This window comes from Cajanus cajan, chromosome 4 (genome assembly GCF_000230855.2).
Source record: "Cajanus cajan strain Asha chromosome 4, NIPB_CcT2T_4, whole genome shotgun sequence".
In the NCBI taxonomy this organism is placed as follows: Eukaryota; Viridiplantae; Streptophyta; class Magnoliopsida; order Fabales; family Fabaceae; genus Cajanus; species Cajanus cajan.
In genome coordinates, this window is record NC_138520.1 from 76,985,891 (window position 1) to 77,012,201 (window position 26,311).

The 26,311-nt window shown below is 30.2% G+C and overlaps 3 protein-coding genes and 1 non-coding gene across 5 annotated transcripts; 3 read left to right on the forward strand and 1 right to left on the reverse strand.

Annotated features, from left to right (window-relative positions):
• Window positions 1–81: 81 nt before the first annotated feature.
• On the reverse strand, window positions 82–661 carry RTFL21 (ROTUNDIFOLIA like 21). Its single transcript, XM_020364451.3, has one exon. It carries the CDS (start codon window positions 490–492, stop codon window positions 370–372), a length of 123 nt encoding a protein of 40 aa, XP_020220040.1. The 5' UTR covers window positions 493–661; the 3' UTR covers window positions 82–369.
• Window positions 662–5,760: 5,099 nt separating this feature from the next.
• On the forward strand, window positions 5,761–7,635 carry LOC109802291 (allene oxide cyclase, chloroplastic). Its single transcript, XM_020363598.3, has 3 exons — window positions 5,761–6,288; window positions 6,404–6,525; window positions 6,997–7,635. The coding sequence occupies exons 1-3, from the start codon at window positions 6,048–6,050 to the stop codon at window positions 7,396–7,398; spliced, it is 765 nt and encodes a 254-aa protein (XP_020219187.2). The 5' UTR covers window positions 5,761–6,047; the 3' UTR covers window positions 7,399–7,635.
• A 5,571-nt stretch (window positions 7,636–13,206) lies between these two features.
• On the forward strand, window positions 13,207–26,016 carry LOC109801754 (uncharacterized). 2 transcript variants are annotated; one of them, XM_020362874.3, is made up of 6 exons: window positions 13,207–13,495; window positions 21,486–22,059; window positions 22,149–22,193; window positions 22,306–22,587; window positions 22,686–22,852; window positions 25,428–26,016. In XM_020362874.3, the coding sequence occupies exons 2-6, from the start codon at window positions 21,837–21,839 to the stop codon at window positions 25,644–25,646; spliced, it is 936 nt and encodes a 311-aa protein (XP_020218463.1). In that variant the 5' UTR covers window positions 13,207–13,495; window positions 21,486–21,836; the 3' UTR covers window positions 25,647–26,016. The 2 variants fall into 2 exon arrangements, with proteins under 2 accessions (XP_020218463.1, XP_082929264.1); XM_083073138.1 differs by lacking the exon at window positions 13,207–13,495 and having other exon boundaries at window positions 21,447–22,059.
• Window positions 20,440–20,511, forward strand: TRNAE-UUC (transfer RNA glutamic acid (anticodon UUC)). Its single transcript has one exon. It is a non-coding gene; the product is annotated as a tRNA-Glu (tRNA).
• Window positions 26,017–26,311: the final 295 nt, after the last annotated feature.

The following is a 26,311-nucleotide window of genomic DNA, read 5'->3' on the forward strand; positions in this document are numbered from 1 at the left end:
TCTTGTACACTCTAGAGCGTACCAAATCATACATAATCAGAATCAAAAGAAACAAAATCAAACTATTCCAAATGCAGAATAGAAAACTGAAATTTTTGATTCAATTCACTTTCATTTAGCTTTTGCACGTAGAGAACATACATTTTTGAGGCATGATGTGAAGGAAAATTGTCTCTAACGTTACTTTAATGAAATTCTCTGCTATTTACATAGGAAATAATAAAGAGCTATAGCAAAACGTTCATCCTTTTTCTGCATGCATGACTAAACTTGTATATCCTTGGCCACGGCTTGGAGGATTCTAGAGTGTGCTGATCCACGATATGAACCAAGAAAAACGTTGAAGAATGTTTCATGGGAATGATGATTCTAGTCATGCCAGCAGAGAAGCATGACCACACATCTTCTGATTATGTATAGTCTTCCTTTTTGCTCTTTGAGATACCCTCCAAGCCTTCTGCATGAAACCTTCTTCTTTGAATCTTTGCTCATCTTTGTATCTTCTATGCTCCTTTCTTTCTTCTGCTTACACTTTGTGTGTTGAAAGTTGAAAGCCCTTGAAGCAATGTCACAAATGAGGCTCCAAAGGGGTTCTTATAGAGCCAAATGTGTGGTCCATGGTTTATAAAGAAAATGTGTATAGGCCCCCCAATTCAGATTCCATGCTCCCATTCTCTCTCTCTCTGCACCAACATTTATGTGGCATCAACCACCAAGATAAGTGGTCGGCCATTGAATTAAGCAAAGCAAATAATAATGTTTAGGTAAATAAAAAGCCAATGTTGTTATCTTAGATTTTTGAGCTTTCCATGGTTTCGTGATAAGAACCTCATAATTAGGCCAAGAAACAATGAAGCTTCCTTGTCATGCGTTTGACTATATTCTCCAATTATTTGTGACACCCATGTCCGTGTGAAATTTCCTCTTCAAAGTTTAACCAAGGACACATTTGAAAGAACTTATAACTTATTTGAATACATGCATTTTATCGTATAATTAAGTTTATAAAAATTCAGTTAAACTTATTTTAATAAATACATGACAAAACTTGTCAAAACAAACATATATAATAAGCACATAATTATTACTCAAATATGTTTTTCATTTGGTGAACTATGAATCTCAATATATACGGATCTATTTAGAAATTTCAACAAATATTTTTTCACACAAATAAATTAGGAATCAAATTTTTAATCTCATATTTAAAAAATAAAGTTATCTATTGATTGGTGGAGTTTCATGAAAACCAATTTTAGCGTGACAAACAATAGAGAATAAGACACTATAGTGACCACTTATAAACACTCAAACGTTCTAATAATTAATTAAATGAGATTTGTCAATTAAGTATAACATAGACATCAAATGCTTTATATAACAAAAATTAAACATTTATCGAGTATCACACAGGATTTAGACATGGACCACATGCGATAGTAGATCCAAAAGGAATTCAGAACATGTACCGATCATAACACACCTTGTTAGTACTCAAATATAATTAAGCTGAGTTGTTTTTAACATGGGTAAATATGTTGTACACTAGTTAGGTAAAAAGCACAATTGTGTAGAGTTAATTTGATTTGGTGTTAGCCATGTTCTTATTCGTGCAAAACTACCACATGCCCACCTTCTATCTTACACTAGATCGTCCGAAAACTGTAATGGCAGGCTAATAGTCAAAGTTAGGCATGTGATTTCAAATATGGGATAAAAAGACAACGGTGTGTCAGAGAAGGTTATCTTAAAGGACATTTGAGCATAAATGTAAAATGCCTGTGGCTCCACGAGTTATGGCCTAATGTGCTTAATCGTGTGGCAATGAGCAAGATTCTCTCACTGTCTCTAAGTAAAAGTCCACAAATATAGTAAACATCAAAGATATTTAATGACTCTTTTATTTTTCTTTATATTTCTTTCTACTTTTTCGTTTCCGTGTCTAAGCCTATAAGCTGGAAGCCCAAAAATTTATGTAAAAGTTAGAAAATACTTGTGAGTGTGAAAATTATTCTGAGAGACTTCTTCAAACCCGACCACATGTTACAGTATTAGGGCTTCATCTTAATTTAACATGAAGCATAATCCCACATGTTGTGTCTAGTGCTCCACCCATATCACTTTAATTAATAGCAGCTTCCGTTTATCTATTTTATTTCTTTTCTCTTTGGAAGCATAAATCAAAATTTTGTCTTAGATCATTAAGTATAATGGCATCATCGAAACACTATATATTCCTTAAGCTGAACTTCTCTCTTGCATGATGACAATGTGCAAAATGTCAAATTAATGATTTTTTTCCCTCTTTGTATACAATAAATTAAGTTCGTATATTAAAGGCGTGATAGGATTTGTTTTTGGATACATAAAGGCATAATAAGATATATTATCCTTATGGAAACTGTTGGATTTATTATATTTATTTATCCTCATGTTAGCACAATCACTTAAGTCACCCAATTGTCACGCTTCTATTTATTGCTTTTCTTTTGATGATGTGGATAGTTTATACCAATGTGGCAATGTCATGGTTAAAAAAAATCCTAAATTTTTTTAATAAGACAATGAGAGTTCAAAAGAAAAACTATATGTGCTAAATTAAAAAAGTTAAGGATATACCAATGAGTCAGTCCCAATCGACAGTTTCCTGAACAAAATCTTGAATTCAAAGTCGTTAGTATAAAAAAAAATGTAATATAATAGAAGATTTTACTAAAATGTAATTTGACACATGATGAAGGTTTATTATTGACAATAACATGATTACTCAATCAAAAGATAGTTAAAGATATAAAATAATTGAAAAATGAAAGAAACAAAGAAAAGGAAAAAAGAAGAAGAGATTGCTCGGTCGGTGTGTGTTCATGAGCATGGGCTTGATTTAAAAATGTGGATTTCATGCATGTTGAATGGGATCCAAGGAATGGATCCAATATCGTGTTAGCTCAACCCCAAGGTGTGGGGAGAAGGGTGTAACCATAAGGGACATGGGAACTTTAAATATGTCTAGAAGGCCTTCACTATCAATTTTGTCTGAACCATGTTCCTTTCTGGCTTTCGTCTAAGAATATCTTAATGGACCAAAACGCAAAGCTGTAACGCACTAAGAAGACACGCCAGCACGTGAAATGCTCGTGAGTGGTATGGTTACTGCCTTTGATACTGTAGACAAAACCTAGATTTTTTGCTTGCCGTTCACAATTTGTGAGCCTCTTGTCCACTTCATGTTCCAATAAAATCTCAATTCTCCATTAACATTCCCAAATTCTTTTCCGAATATAATACTGAAAACAAAACAATAGCTGATTTTGTGGATTTCTTGGTTTGATCAAAGATTATGCACGTATAACCACATATCTCATTAGTACGGTTCACTGTACTTAGTTGCTTTGATTGCATACAAGACAATGTACAAGAAGAATGCTAGCTGGTAACTTTATTAATTTAAATATGAATTTCGAGAGCTTATATACTCAATTATCTGTCATTATGCTGAGTATATATCAAACCTTTGGATGACTTTAAGAATCTTATTATACTATATTATATCCATTTTTCTAATTTATATTTATGACTACGCTTTTCAATTTGAATTATGAGAGAAATTGAATTTAGTAGCCATGTATTTGTAATTTTTGGGAGATTTTAGAAACTCTAATTTAAATTACTGAAAATTTGGAGAGAAAGTTCTGACATAGTGACATGTAAGAAATGAAAATCTCTAGTAATTTTATTATTAGTTGCGCAAGAAAGATTCCTTTAATTATTTACTTCTTTAGAGCTAGCTATGAGATTTTTTTTCTTTGAGGGGCGAAATGAATATCAATAAAAATAGAAATGAATATTATAGTATAGGATAAGGTATGGTAAGGTTCAATATAAGTTGTTTAATAGCTATCCTCCAAACATCTTTAAGGCTATGTAGAAGTAGCATGATGAAAGAGTACAAATAGGTCAATCATTTGTAGATCTAGCATGACATGTTTTAAGAATGTGATTCAAGATTAAGTGGAAGACTTGGAATAGTCAACAATATTATGAAGCCATTGAAATTAATTGTGATAATTCTACAATCATTTTCTTTTCTAAAAAGGATAAGTGTGCTAAAGTACTAAACATATGGAATTGAAGTTTCTAATAAATAAAAAGCACAAAATTAAACATGGGATTTGAAAGTAGAACATGCCAGCACTTCTATATAATTGATGTAGAAATTGGAACGTGGACAATTATATAAAAAGGAATTTAGTTCTCTTATATTTATCCACACGGGCCATATAAATTGTTCTGATGATTGAAGGAAAAAAAAAAAAAAAAAAAAAGCTCTTCAGTGTGCACATCTCTTGGGAGCCATTTGTTTTCTTTGGGCCTTTGCGCTGCCAATTCTTTAATGACATGAAAAACAAAAAAAAAAAATATGTGAACAACGATTCACCTCCAAAAAAAAATGGTATAAAAAGCCCATTCACATTCGTCGTCGACGGAGCAGGTTACTGTCTCACATTTTTTTTTAATTTAGAAATAGTTATAATTTTTTTCCTAGTATTTATTAGATAAACAAAGTGTTGAATATTTTATAATTTTTAAATATATTAAATATTTTTTATTTAATGCTTTTATGTAAATGATTAAAAATATTTATAAAAAAAATTATAGGAAAATATAACATTACTCTTTTATTACAGAAGATAATGAGGTTGCGTGAGTCAAAAGAATATATTTGAATTTACGAAAATCCATTGATAACTTGTGTATATTTTTGTTTGTTAATTTCGTAAATTTAATGGAAAGTCTCATCAAAATAAGTTTTATTTATCTTATTTTAGTAAATTTCACAATTAAGCATATAAATAAACTCTTTCTTTTGGTAGATATATGAATAATCTATTATTTAATAAGATTTTATTAACTAAGTAACAAATTAAGTTAATTATCCACGCATGAATAACGATCGTGGATTATATTTTCCATTTTTTCTACCATCTATTATAGGTATTCTTATAAAAATGGGATAATTACATGTTATATTTTGAAATTAATATATGAGTTACAATTATAAGATTCTCGATTAGAAAATTATAATTTCCTTACTTAGTTTAGTATTTTAACTTTCAAGGATATGATTGTGTGCATAATCTGTAAATAAAAATAAGGAATGTGTCCATAATGACAAAGTGACAAGAGAGAACCCAAGGTGGAAGAAGAGAGATGCTGTTAACCCAAGCTCCTTAAGTACATACTGGATCAATACTTTTCTTCACTAATTGGGCTATCTGAACTTCCTTATTGGGCCCAGCACGAGATACCCATTTGTTCATTCTTCTGTATCTTGGCAAATTAGTGGATCCAATTTTAGTGACGTAACGTAACAAGTAAATCCTATATATGTTAGGGATGGACACGCTCAACGTTAATGGTGTATAATTTCACAGAAATGCATCTTCTCAGGTGGAGTTTTATTTCGGTGAAAATTTTTCCAATTAAAATTTTATACTATATTCGTTCATTTTTAATAGTCTTTAAGGTTGCTATATACGTGCAGAAAGACACATCTAAGTGGGATTATTCCGTGCAGAACGCAATATCATACCTTGTTTTTAGACTCTGAATGGAATACAATAGCATATACATTAGAAGCAAAGCTGACGCATGCATTGCCATTGGCCAATCGCAATTCGCAAACACATGATTCAAAGAAAGAAAGATGAATAAAATAGAGAAGACGAGCTTTGGCGAGCACATTAGTTTAGTGCCATAATTTACTATTCCCCCTCCAAAACAAAGTGCCACTCTGATTCCCAACAAAAGAAAATGAGGAGCCACTATTCTTCATACCGTCCACCATCCCATTATTGAACGTTTGATCCTCAAAATCAACATATGATTCACACCTTTGTTACACCGTCCACCCCTTTTACTACCACTTTCTTTCCTATATATATAAATCACCTTTGCCTTCATTACATCACACATAATATTCTCTTCTATTTTGTCATCTAAACTTGGTGATTGCATCAAATATAGTAAGTACTCACTGATCAGCAACAATGGCAACCTACTCAAGCTGTGCTTTGAAAACCACCCCTTCTTCCTTCGTGAAACCTGTCACCACTAAACCAACATCATTCCTCACACCTTCACCTACTATATCTTTCTCACCCTTCACCTCGTCAAACCACTCTCTCACCAAAAATCTTAAACTGAACAATTCTTTGCCACACTTTTGCTTGTCTTCGGTTCCCAAGAAATCGTTTACTTGTAGAAGCCAGGCTGAGCCTGTTGACTCTGGTAACAGACCCAATTTTCAATTTTTTTTTTATACTTTTTTGGTTTGGCTGAATGAAAGTGGGTTTGGCTTGATCACGCGTTGACCCTTTGGTTTCTTTGCTTGATTAATTTGTAGATAAAGTCCAAGAACTTAGTGTTTATGAGATCAACGAACGTGACCGTGGAAGCCCTGTTTATCTTCGATTGAGCTATAAAAGTGTCAATTCCCTTGGTGATTTAGTCCCCTTTAGCAACAAGGTGAGTTTCTTATAATTTTCAACAAAATTCAGATTACGATTAATTTATTTCATAAGTATTGTTAGTGTCATTCTCTTATTAAAACTAAATTTCTACCTCGATTACTTATGTTATTTATTGTGCAGATAAGGAAATGTCTCTAAATTTTATTCTTCACCATGTTGCATTTTTTTGTCCTATGAATTTTTTAAAAATCAAAGTTGTTAATTAGTAGTCTTTTGTTTTGAATGCATTTACTTTTGTCATGGTAATTTTATTCAACATTATTATCATCTGAAATTGTTACCTTAAATTGAATTACTTATTGTTTGGCATCATGATCAAATCTTAACTTTATTAGCTGCCCGAAGCTATATATATTCTTTGTTGTTATGATTCAAATGATGCAGAAGCAAATGTTGAGTTTTTCATCTAATTGTTGTTATGTAACTAAGTGACTTGTGTTTATTGATTTGTTTTTGGACTATGCAGTTGTACACAGGAGATTTGCAAAAGCGCGTTGGCATAACATCTGGTATATGCATTTTGATCCAAAACAAAGCTGAAAAGAAAGGTGACAGATATGAAGCCATCTTCAGCTTCTACTTTGGAGACTATGGTCACATAGCTGTTCAGGGACCTTACCTGACATATGAGGACACTTATTTGGCTGTAACTGGTGGTTCTGGCATTTTTGAGGGTGTTAAAGGCCAAGTGAAGCTGCATCAGATTGTGTATCCGTTCAAGATTTTGTACACATTTTATCTAAAGGGTATCAAGGATTTGCCTCAGGAGCTTATTGTCAAGACAGTTGAGCCTATTCCATCGGTTGAACCTTCACCTGCTGCTAAGGCCCTTGAGCCTAATGCTACCATTGCTGGTTTCACTGACTAAGGGATGAACTTTTTTTTTATTTAATTTTTTTATTTTGTTTTTGTAGTTTGATTTAAGGTGCTGAATAATAAGTGGGGGGGGTATGATGGGTTTTGTAGTGGTGGAGTTTCTATTTGATGTAAAGTTTGACATTATTCGGTTAGTGGTGTTAAAAAAAAAGTGTAATGTATAATGAAAGGAGGTATGTTTGCCACCTTTTGGCTTGGAATAAATTATTACTGGTTATTCCCTTTGAAAGCTTTATGTACAAAAAATTATTCCATTTTTTTTAATCTTTTCTAACTATGATTGTTTGTATAATATATTTTTAAACATGTAGCTTTTTTCTTTGAAGCATATGGTTGGCTCTTTATGTTATCATCATTATTAACTTTTTAATTTTTAAAGTTTGATTAGTTGTTGTCATATACTTTATAAATATTAAAAATTTTAGTTATTATGTGAGCATCATTCAAAGATAAAAGACGAAGAATTTGGTCTCTTACTCCATTTAATAATTTATATTATATATTAATTTAATTGTTTTATTAAAAATTTTAAATATATAAATTAAGTTGTAAATTTTTAGAAAATTTTAAAATTTTTTGATTCTCCATTTTATTATTTTAAATTGACGAATAATCATATAAATAATTTATATATTGATTTGAATTAATAAAATTGAGTATCAAATAATTTTAAAATTTTTAAAAATTTGCAGATTTGATTTATGTATTAAGAATTTTTAATTAAATGATTGAATTGTTAAATTATTACTGGTTATACCTTTTAAAAGCTTTATCCAAAAAAAATTATTGCTTTTTTTTTTTTTATCTTTTCTAATTACGGTTATTTGTATAGTATTATTTTTGTATATATTTTTTAAACATGTGGCTTTTTTCTTTGAAGCATATGGTTGGCTTGGCTCTTTATGGTATTGAACTTTTTAATTTTTTAAGTTTGATTACTTGTTGTCATGTAACTTTTAAATATTAAAAATTTTAGTTATTATGTAGCATCTTGAAGATAAAGAATAAAGAATTTGATTTTTTACCTTATTTAATAATTTATATTGTATATCAAATTTTAATGATCTAACTGTTTAATTAAAAATTCTTAATACATAGATCAAGTCGTAAATTTTTAAAAAATTTTAAAATTATTTAATTCTTAGTTTCATTATTTCAAATTGATGGATAATCATATAAGTAATTTATACATTGATTTGAATTAATGAAATATAGTATTAAATAGTTTTTAAATTTTTTTAAAAATTTTACAAATTTGATTTAAATATTAATTTTTTTTAATTAAATAATTAGATCGTTAAAATTTGATGTAAAACATGAATTATTGAGTGAAAAAATTCAAGTAAACTTGCTTGAAATAAGTAGATCCTTCCTTATATATATATAATAAAAACTAAATTAATAGTTGACTCCTAATTTTTTTTTGTCGGTTCAGGCTCCATTACTACGAATTTGATTCTTGTATTATATAATTTTATAATGTACCATGTGTATATTATGGTAGTAGTAAGAGTGTGATAGCTGGTCCCAAGATTTAACGCGACTGCATACACAAGGCAGGATTCGAACCATAAGATTTAACACGACTGCATACATAAGATAGGATTAGAACCCCTGATCTTCTTTAAGTGTGGATCAACTCCTACCGCTGAACTACATGCTTGGGATTCAGTAGTTGGTTTTTAAGTTTTATACTAACCATGATTTCATGAACTTTTTATTTTAATTTTTTAATCTAAAATACATAGTCTGGAAAATGCTTTCAAAACTTTATGCTAGTGCCATGTTCAGATTATGATCACGTCTGTATAATATTTTTTGTACATTTTATAAACACGTGCCGATATGGTTGGATTCTTTTACGTGTATCATCAAGCCCAAGCCCAAACCATGTTGTCCAATTATTTTTATGGCTAAAAATCTATTTGGTCCCTTATAATAATTGTTTGGTTTAATTTAGTCCCATTTTTATTTTTGGTTTCAATTTAGTCCCAAACTAATTAATTGGTTTCAATTTGGTCCCTAATAAATTAATTGGTTTCCGTCCAAATTATTTAAATGGAGTTAACTGTTCGCCACGTGGATGCCACGTAGATGCATAGGTGGATGTCACATGGATGACAAATTTTTTTGAAAATAATTAGAACCAGAACAGCCCGTTCTGAAACTAGAACGGACCGTTCTGATTGAACTTTTGATGTGTTAATTTTGCATCCAGAACGGCCCGTTCCAGTTGCAAAATTAACACACTAAAAGTGCAACCAGAACGGCCCGTTCTGGTTCCAGGTATTTTCAAAAAAATTGGCATCCACGTGTCATCTACGTGGCATCCACGTGGCTAACAGTTAACACCGTTAAAGAAATTTGGACGAAAGTCCCACATTGAAACCAATTAATTTATTAGGAACCTAATTGAAACCAGTAAAGGATGAAATGACATGGTATTTTTCCTTGAAGTCATTAACGATGTGCCCCAACAACAACCTGTTCTTGAAGAGGTAGAACCTGAAGTAAATGAAGAGGATACACAGGACCAACATTTCACCACAAAACCATATGCGGGGACAGATCTAAGTTAATCATAATAAGGGCACTTGCCCCCACTAAAATTTTTTTAATTCTTTTTTTTTATATGTATAAAATATTAATAATTTTATAAAATATATATTATTAATTATATTTTAATTATGTTATTATATCTAATATAATAAATATATTAATATTTTTTTATATTTTATTTTATTGTTTAATTGTTTTTTATTTTGTGATAAAATTATCTTCATTTTTAGTGAAGAAAAAATTTACTTACTTTAAGAATAAATCTTGATAGATTTATTCTATTTAATAATTAATGTTCTATATCAAATTTTTAAGAATTTAATTGTTAAATTAAAAAGTTTTTCATGTATAGATCAAATTTATAAAAAATTTTAAAAAATTAAAAATCATATGATACTTCGTTAAATTAATTTAAATTAACATACAAAATATTTTTGTTTTAAATGAATGTAAAAATTTAGAGGACACTAAAAGAAAATAAATTAATAATTTTATTATGTTTATCTTATTAATTTTTATCATTTTATTCCTCTAATTTTAAATAAGTTACAAAAAATTATAAAGTGACATTTAAATATTTATTTAGATAGAAAGAGAAAAAGAAAAAGTTATTACTCTATTTATAACATAATTGTATTTTATAAAAATAAGTAATTTTAAAATTTTTACCATAAAAAATATTTTTCAAAATTATTATATTTTTTAATAAAATTAATAAATAATATTCTATTCTCAGTTTTGGAACGGGCCGTTCTGAGTCCAGAACGGCCCGTTCTGGTTTCAGAATGACTAGTTCTGCTATACTCTTGGTGTGTTAATTTTGCATCTGGAACGGCCCGTTTCAGATGCAAAATTAACACACCAAGAGTGCATCCAGAACGGCCTGTTCTGGTTTCAGAACGGACCGTTCTGGTTCCAGGTATTTTTAAAAAAATTGGCATCCACGTGTCATCCACGTGGCATCCACCTATGCATCTATGTGGCATCCACGTGGCCAACAATTAACACCGTTAAAGAAATTTGGACGGAAGTCCTACATTGAAACCAATTAATTTATTAGGGATCTAATTGAAACCAATTAATTAGTTTAGGACCAAATTGAAACTGAAAATAAAAGTGGGACTAAATTGAAACAAACAATTATTATAAGAGACCAAAATAGGTTTTTAGCCTATTTTTATTATTACAAGTAAGCTACTTTGTGAGCTTGATTTTGAAGAAAAAGAACAAATATTTTGGTGTGGGAATTGTTTTTCTAAATTGTCCTGTTAAACAATTGGGATTGTTGTGATCATTGTGGACTTTAGCCATTGATTTTGTCTACTTATATGATTCAAGCTGCATTTCAGGTGGCTTTAATACGCATTTTGTTATCGTACATTTGTCTTTTATAATTTTAAAATGTACCGTGTATATTATGGTAGTAGTAAGTTTTTTTATACAATTATTTTTATGAGGCAATTTTATTTAAGTTGACTAAAATCATTATGAACAATAAGTTTCTTATTTAAGTAAGTTTTTTTTCTTCATATTTTATATTAATAATATATAGAAATTAAACTTTTATATATTATTAATATAAAAAAATTACACCGGCAATTATTCTAAAATCATCGTTTTATGTTTTTAAGATGAAAATTATAAATTTTAATAAATCCATTATTTATGATATTTTATAATTGGGTAATAGTGTAAAAAATCTGAACCGTTCTTTTAAAAGCAAACATATATATATTTTTAAATGTCTTTATAGCATTGTATAAGAGTCATGTTCAACCATGTGAAGAATTGTAATAATGAAATATAAAGTTGACTCGTATGTTGCTTAGCGTGTGAAGCTCGAATTATAAATATGTTGTTTTGGGACTGGGCCTGGGCCTGGGCTATGATTTTTAAGATACTAAACGGGTGGTATAAAAGCCCAGAACTTCATAACCCAATGATGAAGGTAGAGAATGAATCTCTTTGTTTCATTCATGTGGCTTGATGATAGGTTTTGTACGTTCCTTCAAAATAGATCTTTATATGAACAAGTGGTTAATCTAGTATGATGTATACAAAGGAGATTTTTTACCCTTCTTTATATAGATTACAAAATCTTACAAAAAAAAATATAGTTTTCAAGTCAATAAAATTATTATAGATAACAAAATTTCTATTTTGAGTATTTAATATAATTATATATTAAAAATCAAACTTGAAATTATTAATAAGTTTGACACAATCTTGTTCGAGTAAAAGAAAATTATTATAATTGATAAAATTCTCATACAAAATTTTTAATACAATAATATACATGAAATAATTTTACACTACTTCATCGTCTTCTGAGGTAGTTCTATTTGAATTGGATAAGATTTTTATAAGTAAAAAAGATCCTTCTTATGAGTATTTAATATAATTTCATACTTAAAACTGAAATTTGAAACACTAGTTAAATTAAAACAACTCCACAATAGTTGATCTACAAGTTTTGTAGCCAAAAAAGTGATTTATAAAAACAAAATTAATAAATAATTGATACTTAAAACATATCAATGATTGAGATTTATTTAATTTTGTTAATGATTTAAATCCAATTCAATATAAGAAACTATTTTAGAAAGAACTATGTTTTAAGGATTAATTGCTTCTAAATTAAAGCAAAATATTTTTTTTATAGAATGAGTAAAGTTTATAGATTAATTCGGATGAAACTAAAGTTTAAAAATTCTATTTGCAAAAGAAATAAATTTGGGGGAGTCAAGTGCTTTTAGCCATTTCTCCTTTCGTACATTTTGTTAATTGGTTGAGAAAATCAACATAGAAAGTTCGTCATCAGCATTGGTAAGTAATTAGTTTTCTTTTTGGTAGTTGAGAGCTGATAATTAGTTTTAATTTTTTTTTTCGGTAACACTTACAGACTTCCCATTGATTGTTAACAATAATTTATTTTATCAAAAGTATAACAATAATTTGTTCCTTGCTATTTTGAAACATCTAACATGTATTTTTTTCTTCTTCTATATTTTGCATTATTTACTGACTAGGAATAATTGTGTGAATGTGTATGCTGATATTATCAAGTAAAATGATTTGATCAGTAGAACAAATTGATTTATTAAGGCGACATCGTAGTACAAGGTTCTAGTACAAGAAGCCAGTACAATGCTAATTAAAATAGTAGTAGTAGTACCAATCAATGAAGCTTGGTGTACTGCATTCATAGCATTTTTCATCAATTAATAAATCATACACTAATCTCAACTAACATAAGGGTTGCAAGATCAGTAACCATTGAGAATCTTCTACTTGGCTGGAGCAAGTTGTGATGGGAATCAATGAGAGTGGTGACATCAATAGAAGAATCCCATTATAATCTTCTTCTAATAAATCTATTACTGTCATTGATTCTCATCACAACATGTTCTAACCTACGAAGATGGACATATAAACATCACAGCATGGTCTAACCTAAGAAGATGGACATATAAACGTTAAATCAGACAATACATTAGATACGTTGAAGTTAAGGATACAGCTGATAACAGGTACTACTTTCACTCTCCTTTCTATATTAAAAGTTTTTGCCTGACTTGGTTCCCAACCCAGCAATGAATTGAACAAACAAACAAAAAAGTGCAAATTCAGCGCCAAAGAGTAAGTTTTGCAAAAAAAATTTCATTTGGTTGAGTAAGAAATTTTTACTGCCACTTTTCTGTTGTGTTTGGAAGGCCAGAGAGAGCTTGTAGGAGTTATTGACAGAACCAGATAATCACAAATGTGTCACTGTTTACTTATGTAATTTGTGGGTGATGTCCTCTGATATAAAAGCCATGTAAGAGTTTTTGTTTTACTTACTAGTTAGAAAAGCATAGATTTGTTATAGAAAATGTTTTATTTTTCTGCTGTTCCCCTGTTTTCATCTGCGATGAACCGGTTTGCTTCTTAAGCAAAATCATGGGCCACTTCAAATTTAAAATCTATGAATTTATTTCTGGTTATTATAATCCTCACAAATTATTCAAATTATTTTAACATTTGTTATGAAATTTGACTCTTCTAATATGAAGAGTGAACCTTAGAAGATGAAACTTACTATTGTTAATTTTAAAAAAATTAATGATTAAGAATTTTGATAAAGTTAAATTCATATACAAATAAAATTTAAAATTAATTTTAATCTCAACACTCGTGAGTAATGTAATATGTTAAAAATGATGGGTGTAATGAGCTCATCGAATAAATTAATTTGTGTTTCTTTACCTACAAAATAAATTGCTAATACTACAATTAAAATTTAATTTATAATCTTATTAACCATCGAACTATCTCATTATATACCATTCCATGGTTGTCTGCTATGAAAGTAAAAAATGATGTAAATGGCAGCTAACACTTTATTTGTTTGAGCAAAAATTGAAAAGAAATAAATATGCGAGGAATGTTTTATATGAGACTCACTATATTTTATTCCACCAAAATCAAAGAAAAATTAGCGGAAAGATACTGTTCGTTATAAAATGACATACTTGACATGTCACATGGTCTTGTTATCATGATGCTCTTTTTAAATTGTAATTATAATTTTTTGTTCTATTCATCCAAAACTTTTTTCTTTTATTTTCTTTATCATCTAATACTTAAAAAATTTATTCCACTTTTACCTTTTTTCATTTAATTTTTATTCTAAAATCAACCACTATGCAAAGGAATTGATGGAAAGGATAAATTTGACTTATTTAAAGTGAATAAAAAAAGTAAGAAATTTTCAAATGAGAGAATCGAATTATTTATTATTCATGAAATAAAGAAATGGATATAAATATATGCAAGCATAGATACAAGAGGTGAATCAACCAATAATTAATCAATTGATTTAACTAATCTTAATTAAGTACGACCAATTAGTTGTTCAATAATCATGATATTTGCATAACCCCTTGCAAGCTAAAGGTTGTGCATTATAAGCAACTTGTATATCTAGAGATAAATTACAAGAGGAAAAAAACATTGAATAAGTTGTAATCACGTCAAAATCACATCATAACTATACAAAGTAACCAATAATACCGATTGAGGCAAAAATAGAAAGGTTGCAGGGAAGATTAAAATTTGAGACCCACCGAAAGAATAGTTGGGCTTCTTAGTCGATATTGGATTTGTTGATGAAAGCAAAACATCATCGCGTCAAGACAAGAAAAACATCTTTCTTTCTTTAAATATTAAATTATTTTTGTTGAATTTGTGATTGGCATGGGTGAGAACTACGAAGATTTTGAAGGAAATTCAATAAAAAGAGAAAAAAAAATACAAATTGAATTTTTTTTAAGGTTTTAAGAGGAGAAAAAGAAGGAAATTGGGAGAAATGAAAATGGCAAAAATATAAAGATGTTCAGAAAAATTCAACTCTGACATGATACAAGAGTTCTTGTCATATTTTCAATATAGTATTAGAGCTCTCATAATACTCATCATAACTATTTTTTTTTTTTCGATTGAATAAGGTATATAGATCTTTCAATTTTTTTCGTCTCATGCATGAGATTTGAATTTTTCTCAATATATGGAGGGTTTTTGTCATATTTTTTCTTACTATATAGAGACTTCTTGCCATATTGTAAAAAATTTAAGTTTTTACATCAATTAGAAATTAAAAAATATATATAAGTAAGATATAACATACTTTAAAAATTGGTTTTATAGAGTTGAACATCTGAATTTACATTCTAAAATGGTGTCATCTTAAATCCTTTAAAATGGTAACTCACTGCTTATAAAAACACCAAGGTGTTTTGCTTTACTTTAAAATTTCTGTTCCATTTTTTTTCTATGAATATACGTATTCCATGTTATTTGTTGATTCTCATATTAAATTATTTTATTATAGTTGAATTGATATTAAATAATAATTAAAATATTATTTATTTATAATTAATTGACAATTATATATTAATCATAATTGTTGTAGAATTTTAGTAGACAAGTTTTATGATAAAAATGCCCCTATAATGGGTTGTGTCATTTATTTATTAGCCTCTTGAGATGTCCTTACTTATTACTAAGGAATTATATTTTGGCCATCTCATTAAGCTAATATATGCACATTGACACATAACTCCTTTTTTCTTAAAGGTGATTCTAATAGATTCATGTCAGTAATATAATATTTCCAATTATGTTTTGTCATATATAAGCATGTTATAATTTGTATCTATAACTATTATAAATGATTTGTTGTATTATTTTCTATCAATTTCAGAGCCTAATTTTGACAATGAATTTACCTTTGATACAATCAACATATATAGGTATCAAATTCAGAGAAGTCAAAATCATTAAAAATTCCTTCCTTAATAAGTCTCTCAATTCTAAGCTTAAAGATGTGCCCTAAATGTTTATGCCATAACATAGAAGAAGTCTTATCAATTTAGTTGCGCTTACTTCCAACAATAAAGTTAACAATATTTAATTCATATTTAACATATAAAGTCTATCACACAAAACTCCTAAACCAACAACAATTGAATTAAAAGTAATCACTAGTTACCAACACTGAACACAAAAATGTAACCACATTTGTCTAAAGTCGAAACAAAAATCAAATTCCTTCTTATGGAAGGCATATAAACAACATCCCTTAATAATAAAGTGTGTCCAAAAGGCAAACATAATGCAACAACTCCTATGTCCGCAACAATTACTCTAGCTCCATCTCTCATAATGATCTTGGACTCAATATCACTTGGTTTCCTTAGACTTGTGAACCCCTTGCCTTTCATTTTTCTTTTTCAAAATATAGCATTCATTCATCTTACGGCCATATTTGTTGCAATACTTCAGTTACCCTTAAAGAATTTCTTTTTAGGCTCCAAATGTTATTCTCCCTTTCATGCTTTATTTTTGTCATAATGAGACTTCTATTCGTGATTGTATTCTTTGACATTCTTGGAGCTTGAAGTAGAAGCTACAAACTAATATTGTGGGACTTAGTCTTCTTCATTGATTCCTCCTCTTGAGTAATACGATTGTTAACTCTGTTGTCGGAAGTAAGCACAACCCAATTGATGAGACTTATTCTATGTTATGACATAGACATTTAGGGCACATCTCTAGATCTCAAATTGATAGATTTATCAAGGAAGGAATCCTTCATGAGCTTGACTTCTTTGACTTTGATACTTGTGTGGGTTGTATCAAAGGTAAAATCATCGCCAAAACCAATAATTAAGGAGTGAACAAGAGTAATGATGTACTATAGTTGATTCACACGGCTATGGGTGGATATAGGTATTTCATTAGCAAAATTCCATGAATGCAATAAGAAAAAAACAATTCAGACATAGAGAAAGCTTACCAAGTTTACATTGTAAGTAATAATATCAATCACTTTTCTCTGCATGGAATACCTTAAGGAAATATATAAATATTTTCATTAATTTACTTCTTGATTTTTGGAATTTATATGACCATGTTTCATAATTTTATAAAATATATAAATATTTTCATTAATTTAGTTCTTTTAAAAGACTCTGAAATTATTTAAAATACTGAAATTAAACTTCATATTATTCCATTTATGAGCAGATAAATATTTAAATATTATCTATAACTAATTATGATATTATTGAAAAAAAAACGTGAATCAACTTATATGAACTTTTTTTTTAACTAAATCAATAATGTTGTCCAAGTTTTAAATATATAATCCTGTTAAATATTTAAAATTTTGCTGACTGTAATGAATTTGCTTCACTCCAAGTAGTATTGCTTTGCACTAAAGGTATTTTTGATTTCCAACATAGAAACCTAGTTACGATAAACCTAGATAATTTGTTAGAATGATGTTCTATGTATGTGCATTAATATTTGATATTCACCTTACAGTGGGATTTACAAGTTTTAACATTAATAAAAAGTATAAAAATTCACAATAAAAGAAAGAATAAGTTACACTTTTTTTAATAGAATTTAATGTTTATGTACTAACAATATATGTATTATCTATTTTCTTTAATCAGGATAAAAAAAATTCCTTCTAATCACATGCAATTCTCTAGGAACATATGCAAATGATTAACCATCTCTGATCTAAGTCATCTAACCTTCGTAGCCCTGACCACTTGTTTGAGTTATTTTGGAAATATGTACATGGCTATTAGGGATATGTACAAGTACAACTAACGGGCTCTTCTTGGACGTGTTCATCAAGTTATCAATGATATAATTTGACGTCATTCAACAAATATATCACGACAAAGAAAAAACACAACCAGACGATTATGTTGTCTTTCATTCATTGTAATGTTTCAAACATTCAAAGTTCTGCTTCAATTTGATTTGTTAAGTTGATTTATTTGTTTATTTATTCATTTATTCATTGCTGAATCTCTGAGTGGCCTTGTCCACTGTGCCACGCCCTTCATGTTGAAACATTGAATTGAGGTTTCATATATGGTTCTTTAATTTGAAGACACAATAACTCAATAGTTTCATGGAAAGCTTCAGTGCTCAATATATAGCTAATTCTACTAATGCTGTTGTGATTATGTGTGAGACTGCCACGATCATGGGACTAGTTACAACAGATGAAGACAACATAAGGTCTATCAAAGTAACCTTCAAGACTATGAGTATGTTGCTTCTCGTTAACTAGTTTGATTCCCCTATATATTTGTGGACATTATCTGAAGTGCAAAACATATACTATAGTCAGTGATCTTGAATGGCCTAGCTAGTTGTTTAATTTCGCAAAGCAATCCTTGGTCATTATGAATTAGGATTGGGTATAAAAATGTTGTTACATTGTTTGGGCATTAAGATGTGGGTAGTAGTTTCTGTGGGGACAAAATATTTATTTATCTGGTAGAAAAGGTTTAGAAAAAAAAAATGGACCCCAGAGGTGGGGGGGGTAACAGAACCTCTCTCTTTCTTGATACCAACCTTGCATACACATGAGACAAAATTGAGGGCTATGATGAGGTGCGGTGTGGGACCCTAGTCCTGTGAGGGTCCCAACCTCACTCATTGTCACAGGATGAAGACATGCACATGCTGAACCACAAAGACATTCTCACTCACACCACACTGCAATCTGCATACCCTGACACCCACTCTTTTGATCTCCACATCCAGCCTACATTGAAAACAACCCAACAGTGCAAACTCATGATCTCATTCTCAACTTGGAAAACCATATCCCCCACTCATAATCCCCCCTATTCGCCTCTCACTAGGTTTAAAACTAGCTCAAATTTGGAGATGTCATAGGAGGAGGGAAACTTCATTCACTCCATTCTAGTACTACTACTCTTTCAAATTTTAAATACAACATATATATGCTACTCATCCAGTGCTCACAGATGCAAAATTTAAAAAACCTATAGCTTTACATTTCCTAGTTTTTATTAAAATTCAAAACCTGTGCCCCAAATTTATCTCTTCAATTATGCATTCTCTCTCTTTGATTTAGAAGCTTCTCTATAAAAAAATAATTTAGTTAGTGTAATGATTAGACACTATACTCATAAATTATGGAGATAATCTATTATATAACGGAGAATCTTGTGATTGATTATCGTCGTGTGTAAAAACGTTTTAAACTAGTGACTGTTACATTACTGTGAGCAGGATTAGTTTCTGGTAAACTTACATAATGCTTTCCCTCTTTTTTTTTTTTTTTCTTTTTTTTCTTGTGTTTTCTTTTATTGAAAAAGCATGTAATTTAACTGATTGCAGCTCAATGGAGTTTCCTGAATTGGGTTGGGTATCAGGATAAAAATTTGATGTTTTATCAAACAGAAATCATGATTTGCTGAGCCTGGTGTACATCAGTATCAGTCTGAATGCATGATAGTGCTGATTTTTTTAATTTGTGAAAAACTACAAGCCTTCATCACTCATCAGTGTCAGTCTCTCCCAATCGAATTTCCATAATTACAATCGATGTTGGCCTACTAATTTTATGGTCATTCTTTTTTTCTTGGGAACAATGTATTGTCATTTTTTATTCATGTACCCGACCAATTGTAACCAAGGAGTTGTCGTAACGAGTTTAACATGTCTTATTTAAATCCTCGCCAAAAGAAAAAAAAAATGTTGTGTGTAAATCCTCACCTACCCTAATAATTCATGTTATCAACCTCATCCTCGTGTGATTGTAACCAAATATGTTGACTATGAGCAAATAATCAATTTCAAGCATCCAACCCTATTAAGAGTGGAAATTATTATAATGAATTGAAAATTCCTTCTATATTATACCTACTTTGACTACTTAAATTAAATATAATGTGATTATCATTAAAGGTGGATTCGATGTAGACTAAAGGAAGCTCTGCTCTGACCACTCCCTCGTGTCAACATACTGGTATATGAAAACTTTAATCTAAATCACATTTGGCTCGCATAAATAGAAGAAGGTTTCATGTATGATGTACCTTTATTCCTTGAATTATATTACAATTAATATATTTGAGTTATGAGTTGCAACAAATCCGTTGTCGTCCAGCGGTTAGGATATCTGGCTTTCACCCAGGAGACCCGGGTTCGATTCCCGGCAACGGAATATACCTTTTGATAAATATTTATTCATTTTGCAATTAGCGTTTACACATCCATTCGGTATTGTCTTAATTTAGTAACTTTGCATATTTGTGAATATGACATATAATTTGGTGATGCAACACTTAATTACTGATACGAAAATGATATGCACAATCCACATCAACGTAATGAAGGCCACGTCTATATCCATTTGATATGGGGGAATTAAATTTAAGGATAACTTGTCTGGTTTTAGTCTATTTTAGTTCAAATTACTCTTTTAATCTGGTTTCTCAATCTCTTGAAAATGCTTCCCTCTTCGATGACGTGAATCCCTTTCACTTCCTCCGTTTTACCCTTTCTTAGTAAATCTAAATGGTACATGTATGGTGATTTTGCTTATTTAGTCTTCAGATCTAGCACTTGTTGTGGCATATTTAAAAGGATGGATTAGTTGTTAACTTGTTATGAATATCCTCATCATTGTTACATCTTTTTTGTTCTTTTTCTTTCTTTGGTCCAAATAATTCCTTCCTTCATGAGTTCAGATTTTGATATTTCAAGTAGCTATTGAGAGAATCTCCTTAGAAAATATTATGATGCAAGGACATGGAACAAATCCATTATTTCGTTTTGTTTTCCGCAATGTGAATAAAATGAAAATTCACCTTGAAATGGCTAACAAATGAGAAATTCATTCCTTTTTATTATAAGGCTAAAAATTTGTCTCTATGTGACATTGTGTGCTGGATGGATTGTGATACCAACGACAATTTGGCCTGAATTACAGCATCCTAATTTTATGGAACTAGAAAAGAAAAAATTCACAAAATTTCCATTTTGTCTTTCTTCAGCAAATAACCACAAAAATAAAATAGGGACTAATAGTTAGTGTCCCATGATTCACTTGAAGATTAAAACTCACCTACTGGTCTAGGACATTAGGGGTCAAAGAAAAAGAAAAGTTACTGAAGCAGTCCAATGAATTTAATGCAGGGGCCAAAAAAAGAAACAAGATACATGTAATATAGAATGATATTTGAGACATATGGTTGCACCAGGGAGATTCAAAAGGCAAAAGAGCAAAATTTAGTAGAGACAACACTCCTCGCAGAACTACATAGGCATGCCTTATGCCTAGTCTTTGAACTGATACCAAAGGCAGCACATTCCACCTACCTATACCTTACCTAGACAAAAAGCTTCTACTTCAGAACACTCCTTTTTTGTCATGTCTGCACCTGCAGCACCCACTTTCAAACCTGTGCAAGTTTGAGTTGGAGTGAGAGTGACTTGAACATTTACAGCAACATTCCACTTCTGCTGAAGTTGTTTCCCAACTCATTCATGGCCTCAACAGCTGAACCACTTCCTTATACCTCAAGAACAAGAGATGAGTCAGAGTTCAATTTGAGAGAATGGGCAGTGAAAGCTGGAATCAGCCGTGAGAACACCAACTCAAGAAGGTACTCAGGATCTTATATGAGAAGCTTCAGAGAAGACACAAGGTCATTCAGATCAAACATAGCCATTTCCAGCACGGCTTCTTCACCTGGATACCCCTTAAAAGGCACTTCTCTTTTTCACTCCAATTCAAAGAGTTCATGGTTTTTTAAGTCTTAGCCTCATTTTCACCTCAAATTCTCTCATTTGTTGCAGATGAAATAGACCCTTCAACATATTCTTTTACTACTGCTCTTAAAGGTACAACTACAAGTGAATAATGAAGTACAATGATAAGGTTTATGATTTTCTATTTTTTGTTCGTTCTAGCTCATGTTTTTTGAATCAATTGAGTGGTGGTGGTGAATTGCAGCATTGCAAGCAAGGGCAGGTTATAACAGTTGGGAATGCTTATCTCCAGATGGTTTTGCTCTAAATTCCAAGTGGAATGAAGCAGAAAGGTATATATGCAACCCTCTCTCGGGGGAGGTACCATTGGAGTGTTTATCAGCAAAAACTCTTAGTGGAAGATCATTTAGAAACTCTATAAACAGAATTGCCATGTCTGCTCCTTTAGTTTATTCCTCAAAACACATTCCAACAAAGCTAGCAACTTGCTCACAAGAAGATGTGGCTCTTCAATTTCCCAGTCAAGGTTCACACACTTAATTAGCCATGTTTCTTCTTTGTTTCCTTTTTACTTGCAAGGACAGTTCAAGTTACTTCCCAATTCAACTTTGCCTCACTGTGCAGAAAAGAAGAAAGAGGGTATGACAAGAGATGTGGGTGTTCAAAGCACACCTCCTTATCTTAGCTCAAGCAGTCCAAGCCCTGCTTCTACTCCATCCATCATAGAGAGATCGAAAACTAGACCTTCTGACTCACCTAATTCATATGCAAAAACCAAATCTGAGGAAGAGGTATGTGCTGCTACATTTTTCATGTATATTACTTTAATGAGTTTATCACAATTTCAGAATATTATACACATTCTAATTAAGACCTCAAACACTTTAGATTCAATTCATATTTCCCTTTTTTTTGGTCCTCAGAGTCAGTTGTGAATGCCATTAACTGAAGAGAAAAACATTAGGACACAGAAATTGCCAGTGTTTTAAAATGCCTTTTATTGTTCTTAATTTGTTATTTCCCTTGTTTGACAAAATATAAATATTAAAATTATATTATAATATTAATAGTATAAAGAGTTCTTATAATATCATCCAATCACAAACCTTATACGTAGTAACCAGTAATTATGTTGACTTTTAAAAGTCGTACTAATAAAATTTCTGATTAGTTGATAGTAAAAAGATTTACACCGATAATACATATAAATTGACTATCTAAGGAAGTATTTCCAAAAATCAGATACAAAAGTCAGGTTGATTTCAATTTTCAAAATTATTCAAAACAAACAAAAGAAAAGAAAGAGAACAATATAGTGCGGTTTCCAAGATTAAAGAATCAAATCTGTTGTCTAGATTATAACCTTCTAATGTGGGGCAGTGAGAGATATATCGTCCCTCTGTATTTCATGTATTTGTGTCTCTCATTTTTGGCCCCTACATACTTTCCCTCTAGTTGGCTGCTTTCTACTACACATACAGTTGCACTTGTCTGTGATTTTTGGAAATCATTTTTCCGATCATGAGATGCAAGTGCCAAATTTTGCATAATTCTTCAATCCAACGTAGTTCTCCTTCTTGAATGATTATTCAAACATGGCAGTGTGGTTCTTTTTGAACCTATATAGCTCTTCCCTTTGTCTCATGTGAAGCCACTGAAGATTCTGTAATCCAAGTACATTAGTTTATCATCATGGGTACTTCAACAAAATGTCTAGACTCACTGTCATGCTACGTACTATTCCTTCATTAAGATTACATACAAAGGAATAGAGTAGGCTAAATTATATACATAGCAATATTAACATCATAGAATAGTCACATTAAGGAAATATGGCACAGAAAACACTAACCGGTATATATTTCAATTAAGGATAATGAAGGTTCATTGAACAGTTTGTACTAACTGCCAAGTGTGCTACATTTCAGTAGTTCTCCAAGTGTCACGTTACATGGTCAACAAAGTTGTTAGAGATTGAATTATTTCATACGTATGGTGATTTGGAATACAAAAGGAGTAGGAATTAGGGAATAAAGGCTTATTGTTTATCAAGTAATCATAAATAAACTTCTGTCTTATTCAAATGGAACATCTTTGCTTCAGTTTAAATTTATATGAAATTTGTAATCCATAAGTTGGCCTACCTCTTTCTTTGTCAGAAGAAAATGTAGGTTCTCAACATCCAAACAAAATTGGCATATTAGGTAGAAACATTTAGCAGGTGCATTAAATAAAAAATATTTTCATTTTACAACACTTCAATTTAACCCTGGAAAAAATGATATTAAGATAGGATTAATTTATATCTAAGAATAATTGTTCGGTATAGATAAATCAAATTGTTGAGTTCTTGCCGACGGTTGATTTTGTTTGATTTAGTAATGTTATGCATCTGGCTTGGCTAATTGGTTTATTATATAGTATTTGGTTGCACCAATTCAATTCCGTTCCTACATCGTATGCAAATATCAACATATAAAACTAATAAACATAGCGCTGCTTACGGGGACTATAATTATATATATTAGGGTGTAGGGAAATCTGATAAGATTAATAAACTTTTTTTTCCTAAACATGGATGTTTCTCAAGATTTCAAAATAGAGAGACTTGAGTGAGTTTTCAAAATAGATGTTTTTTAATTTTATAATAAAGACAAAATTCAAAAAGGGGTCAGGGAATAAATGAATTCTAAGAACTCGTACTCAAATGACCCACATCCAAACTATTTATTTCCTTCAAATTTATTTTCTTTATTATATTAAGAATCCAAACTTGGTTTTATTATAAATCAATTTTACTAATTTGTTTGGCTTTAATTAAAAATGACAGTGTAACATTATCGTCCATTTTTGTGTTATATTCAAGTAATATGATTTTGATAATAGCTACATGATCAGAAAAACTTGTTCCATATTGAAATAAATAAATTCCTTTGATGGTTCAATAATTCAATACAAATCCATTCAATAAAAAAAAACTATAACCATAATTATAACTATAAAACATGTCATAAAATTAAAATTATTCACTTGATTATGTGTGCTTAAATGATATTTCCTTGATCTTAGCCAAATGCTCAGAAAATGGAAGAATGTTTATTGTACTACAACACTCATAGCCAGTACCTAATATTGGCTTAGATATAGATTAGACCAATTTTACAGAGCAAGATATTATCAAATGTAAGAAAGTTGAATGAAAACTTTGATGACAAAAATTCATGCATAACGAATATTTTGCCAGAAAAACTTAACGCATGATTGAACTGATGTTGATTAGTGTTTCCTAAATTAGCAACATTCTAAAGTGATTAATGGGGTTGAGAAGCACATGACATTGATGTGAGAGTGGAAATGCATGTGCAGGTGGAAGTGAAGGAAAAAGAAACATGGGAGACAAAAGAAACAGAAAGAGAAAAGAAGGAACTTTGCAAACAAGGTGGTGGTGGTTGCTTTTGGTGGATGAGAAAGAAAAGGCAGAGAGAGAGAAAGAAAGACAAAGAAGGAATAACATCTTTCTCACTCTCTTCAAAAGATAAAGAGCCTGAAAATATGATAAAGGGTGTACGTGCTGTGAGTGCATGATGCTTCATTTCAGATTCTCTTTCTCTCTCTCTTACTACAGCAGCAATTTTATTTTGCCGTGTTTTAAAGGAAATAGAAAAGTTAAGAGCAATTGCAAATTACAATTATGAAGGGATGTGTGTGTCGCTCTCTTTCTCTCTCTCATGGTCCATTTTTTTGTGTTCTTTGTTAAATGGTAAGTGATATATGCCATGTTGTGTTCTTGTGGTTACATTTGGCCGACAGCTTGGGCTTCACGTGCATGCTTTCTTTCTGCACTTTGAATCCGTAGATTCTTATCCCTAATTTGGTCTTACAAGTCAAATTGTTAAACAACTTGTCAAAATATATATATTTACAAGTTTATTGATGCAAATTTCATTTACCATAATTTTCTTGATAATTAATTTTTATCATGAAATTTGATTAATTACTTTTAATAAATTTTATTTATTATATTTTTTTATTTATAAAATTTGAATCTAAAAATTTAATTAAAAGAATAAGTTTATTTACATCATGATTAATGAAAAATTTATTGGTTTATCGATAATAATATGAACGAATAATATAATTATTGATACAGTATAGATAGTTCTTGAAGAAATAAATTTTATCTGTACCAAAAAAATTATTTTTGTGGTCGTCCACCCATTTACCCGTATAGAGGAATGGGAATTTTTAAA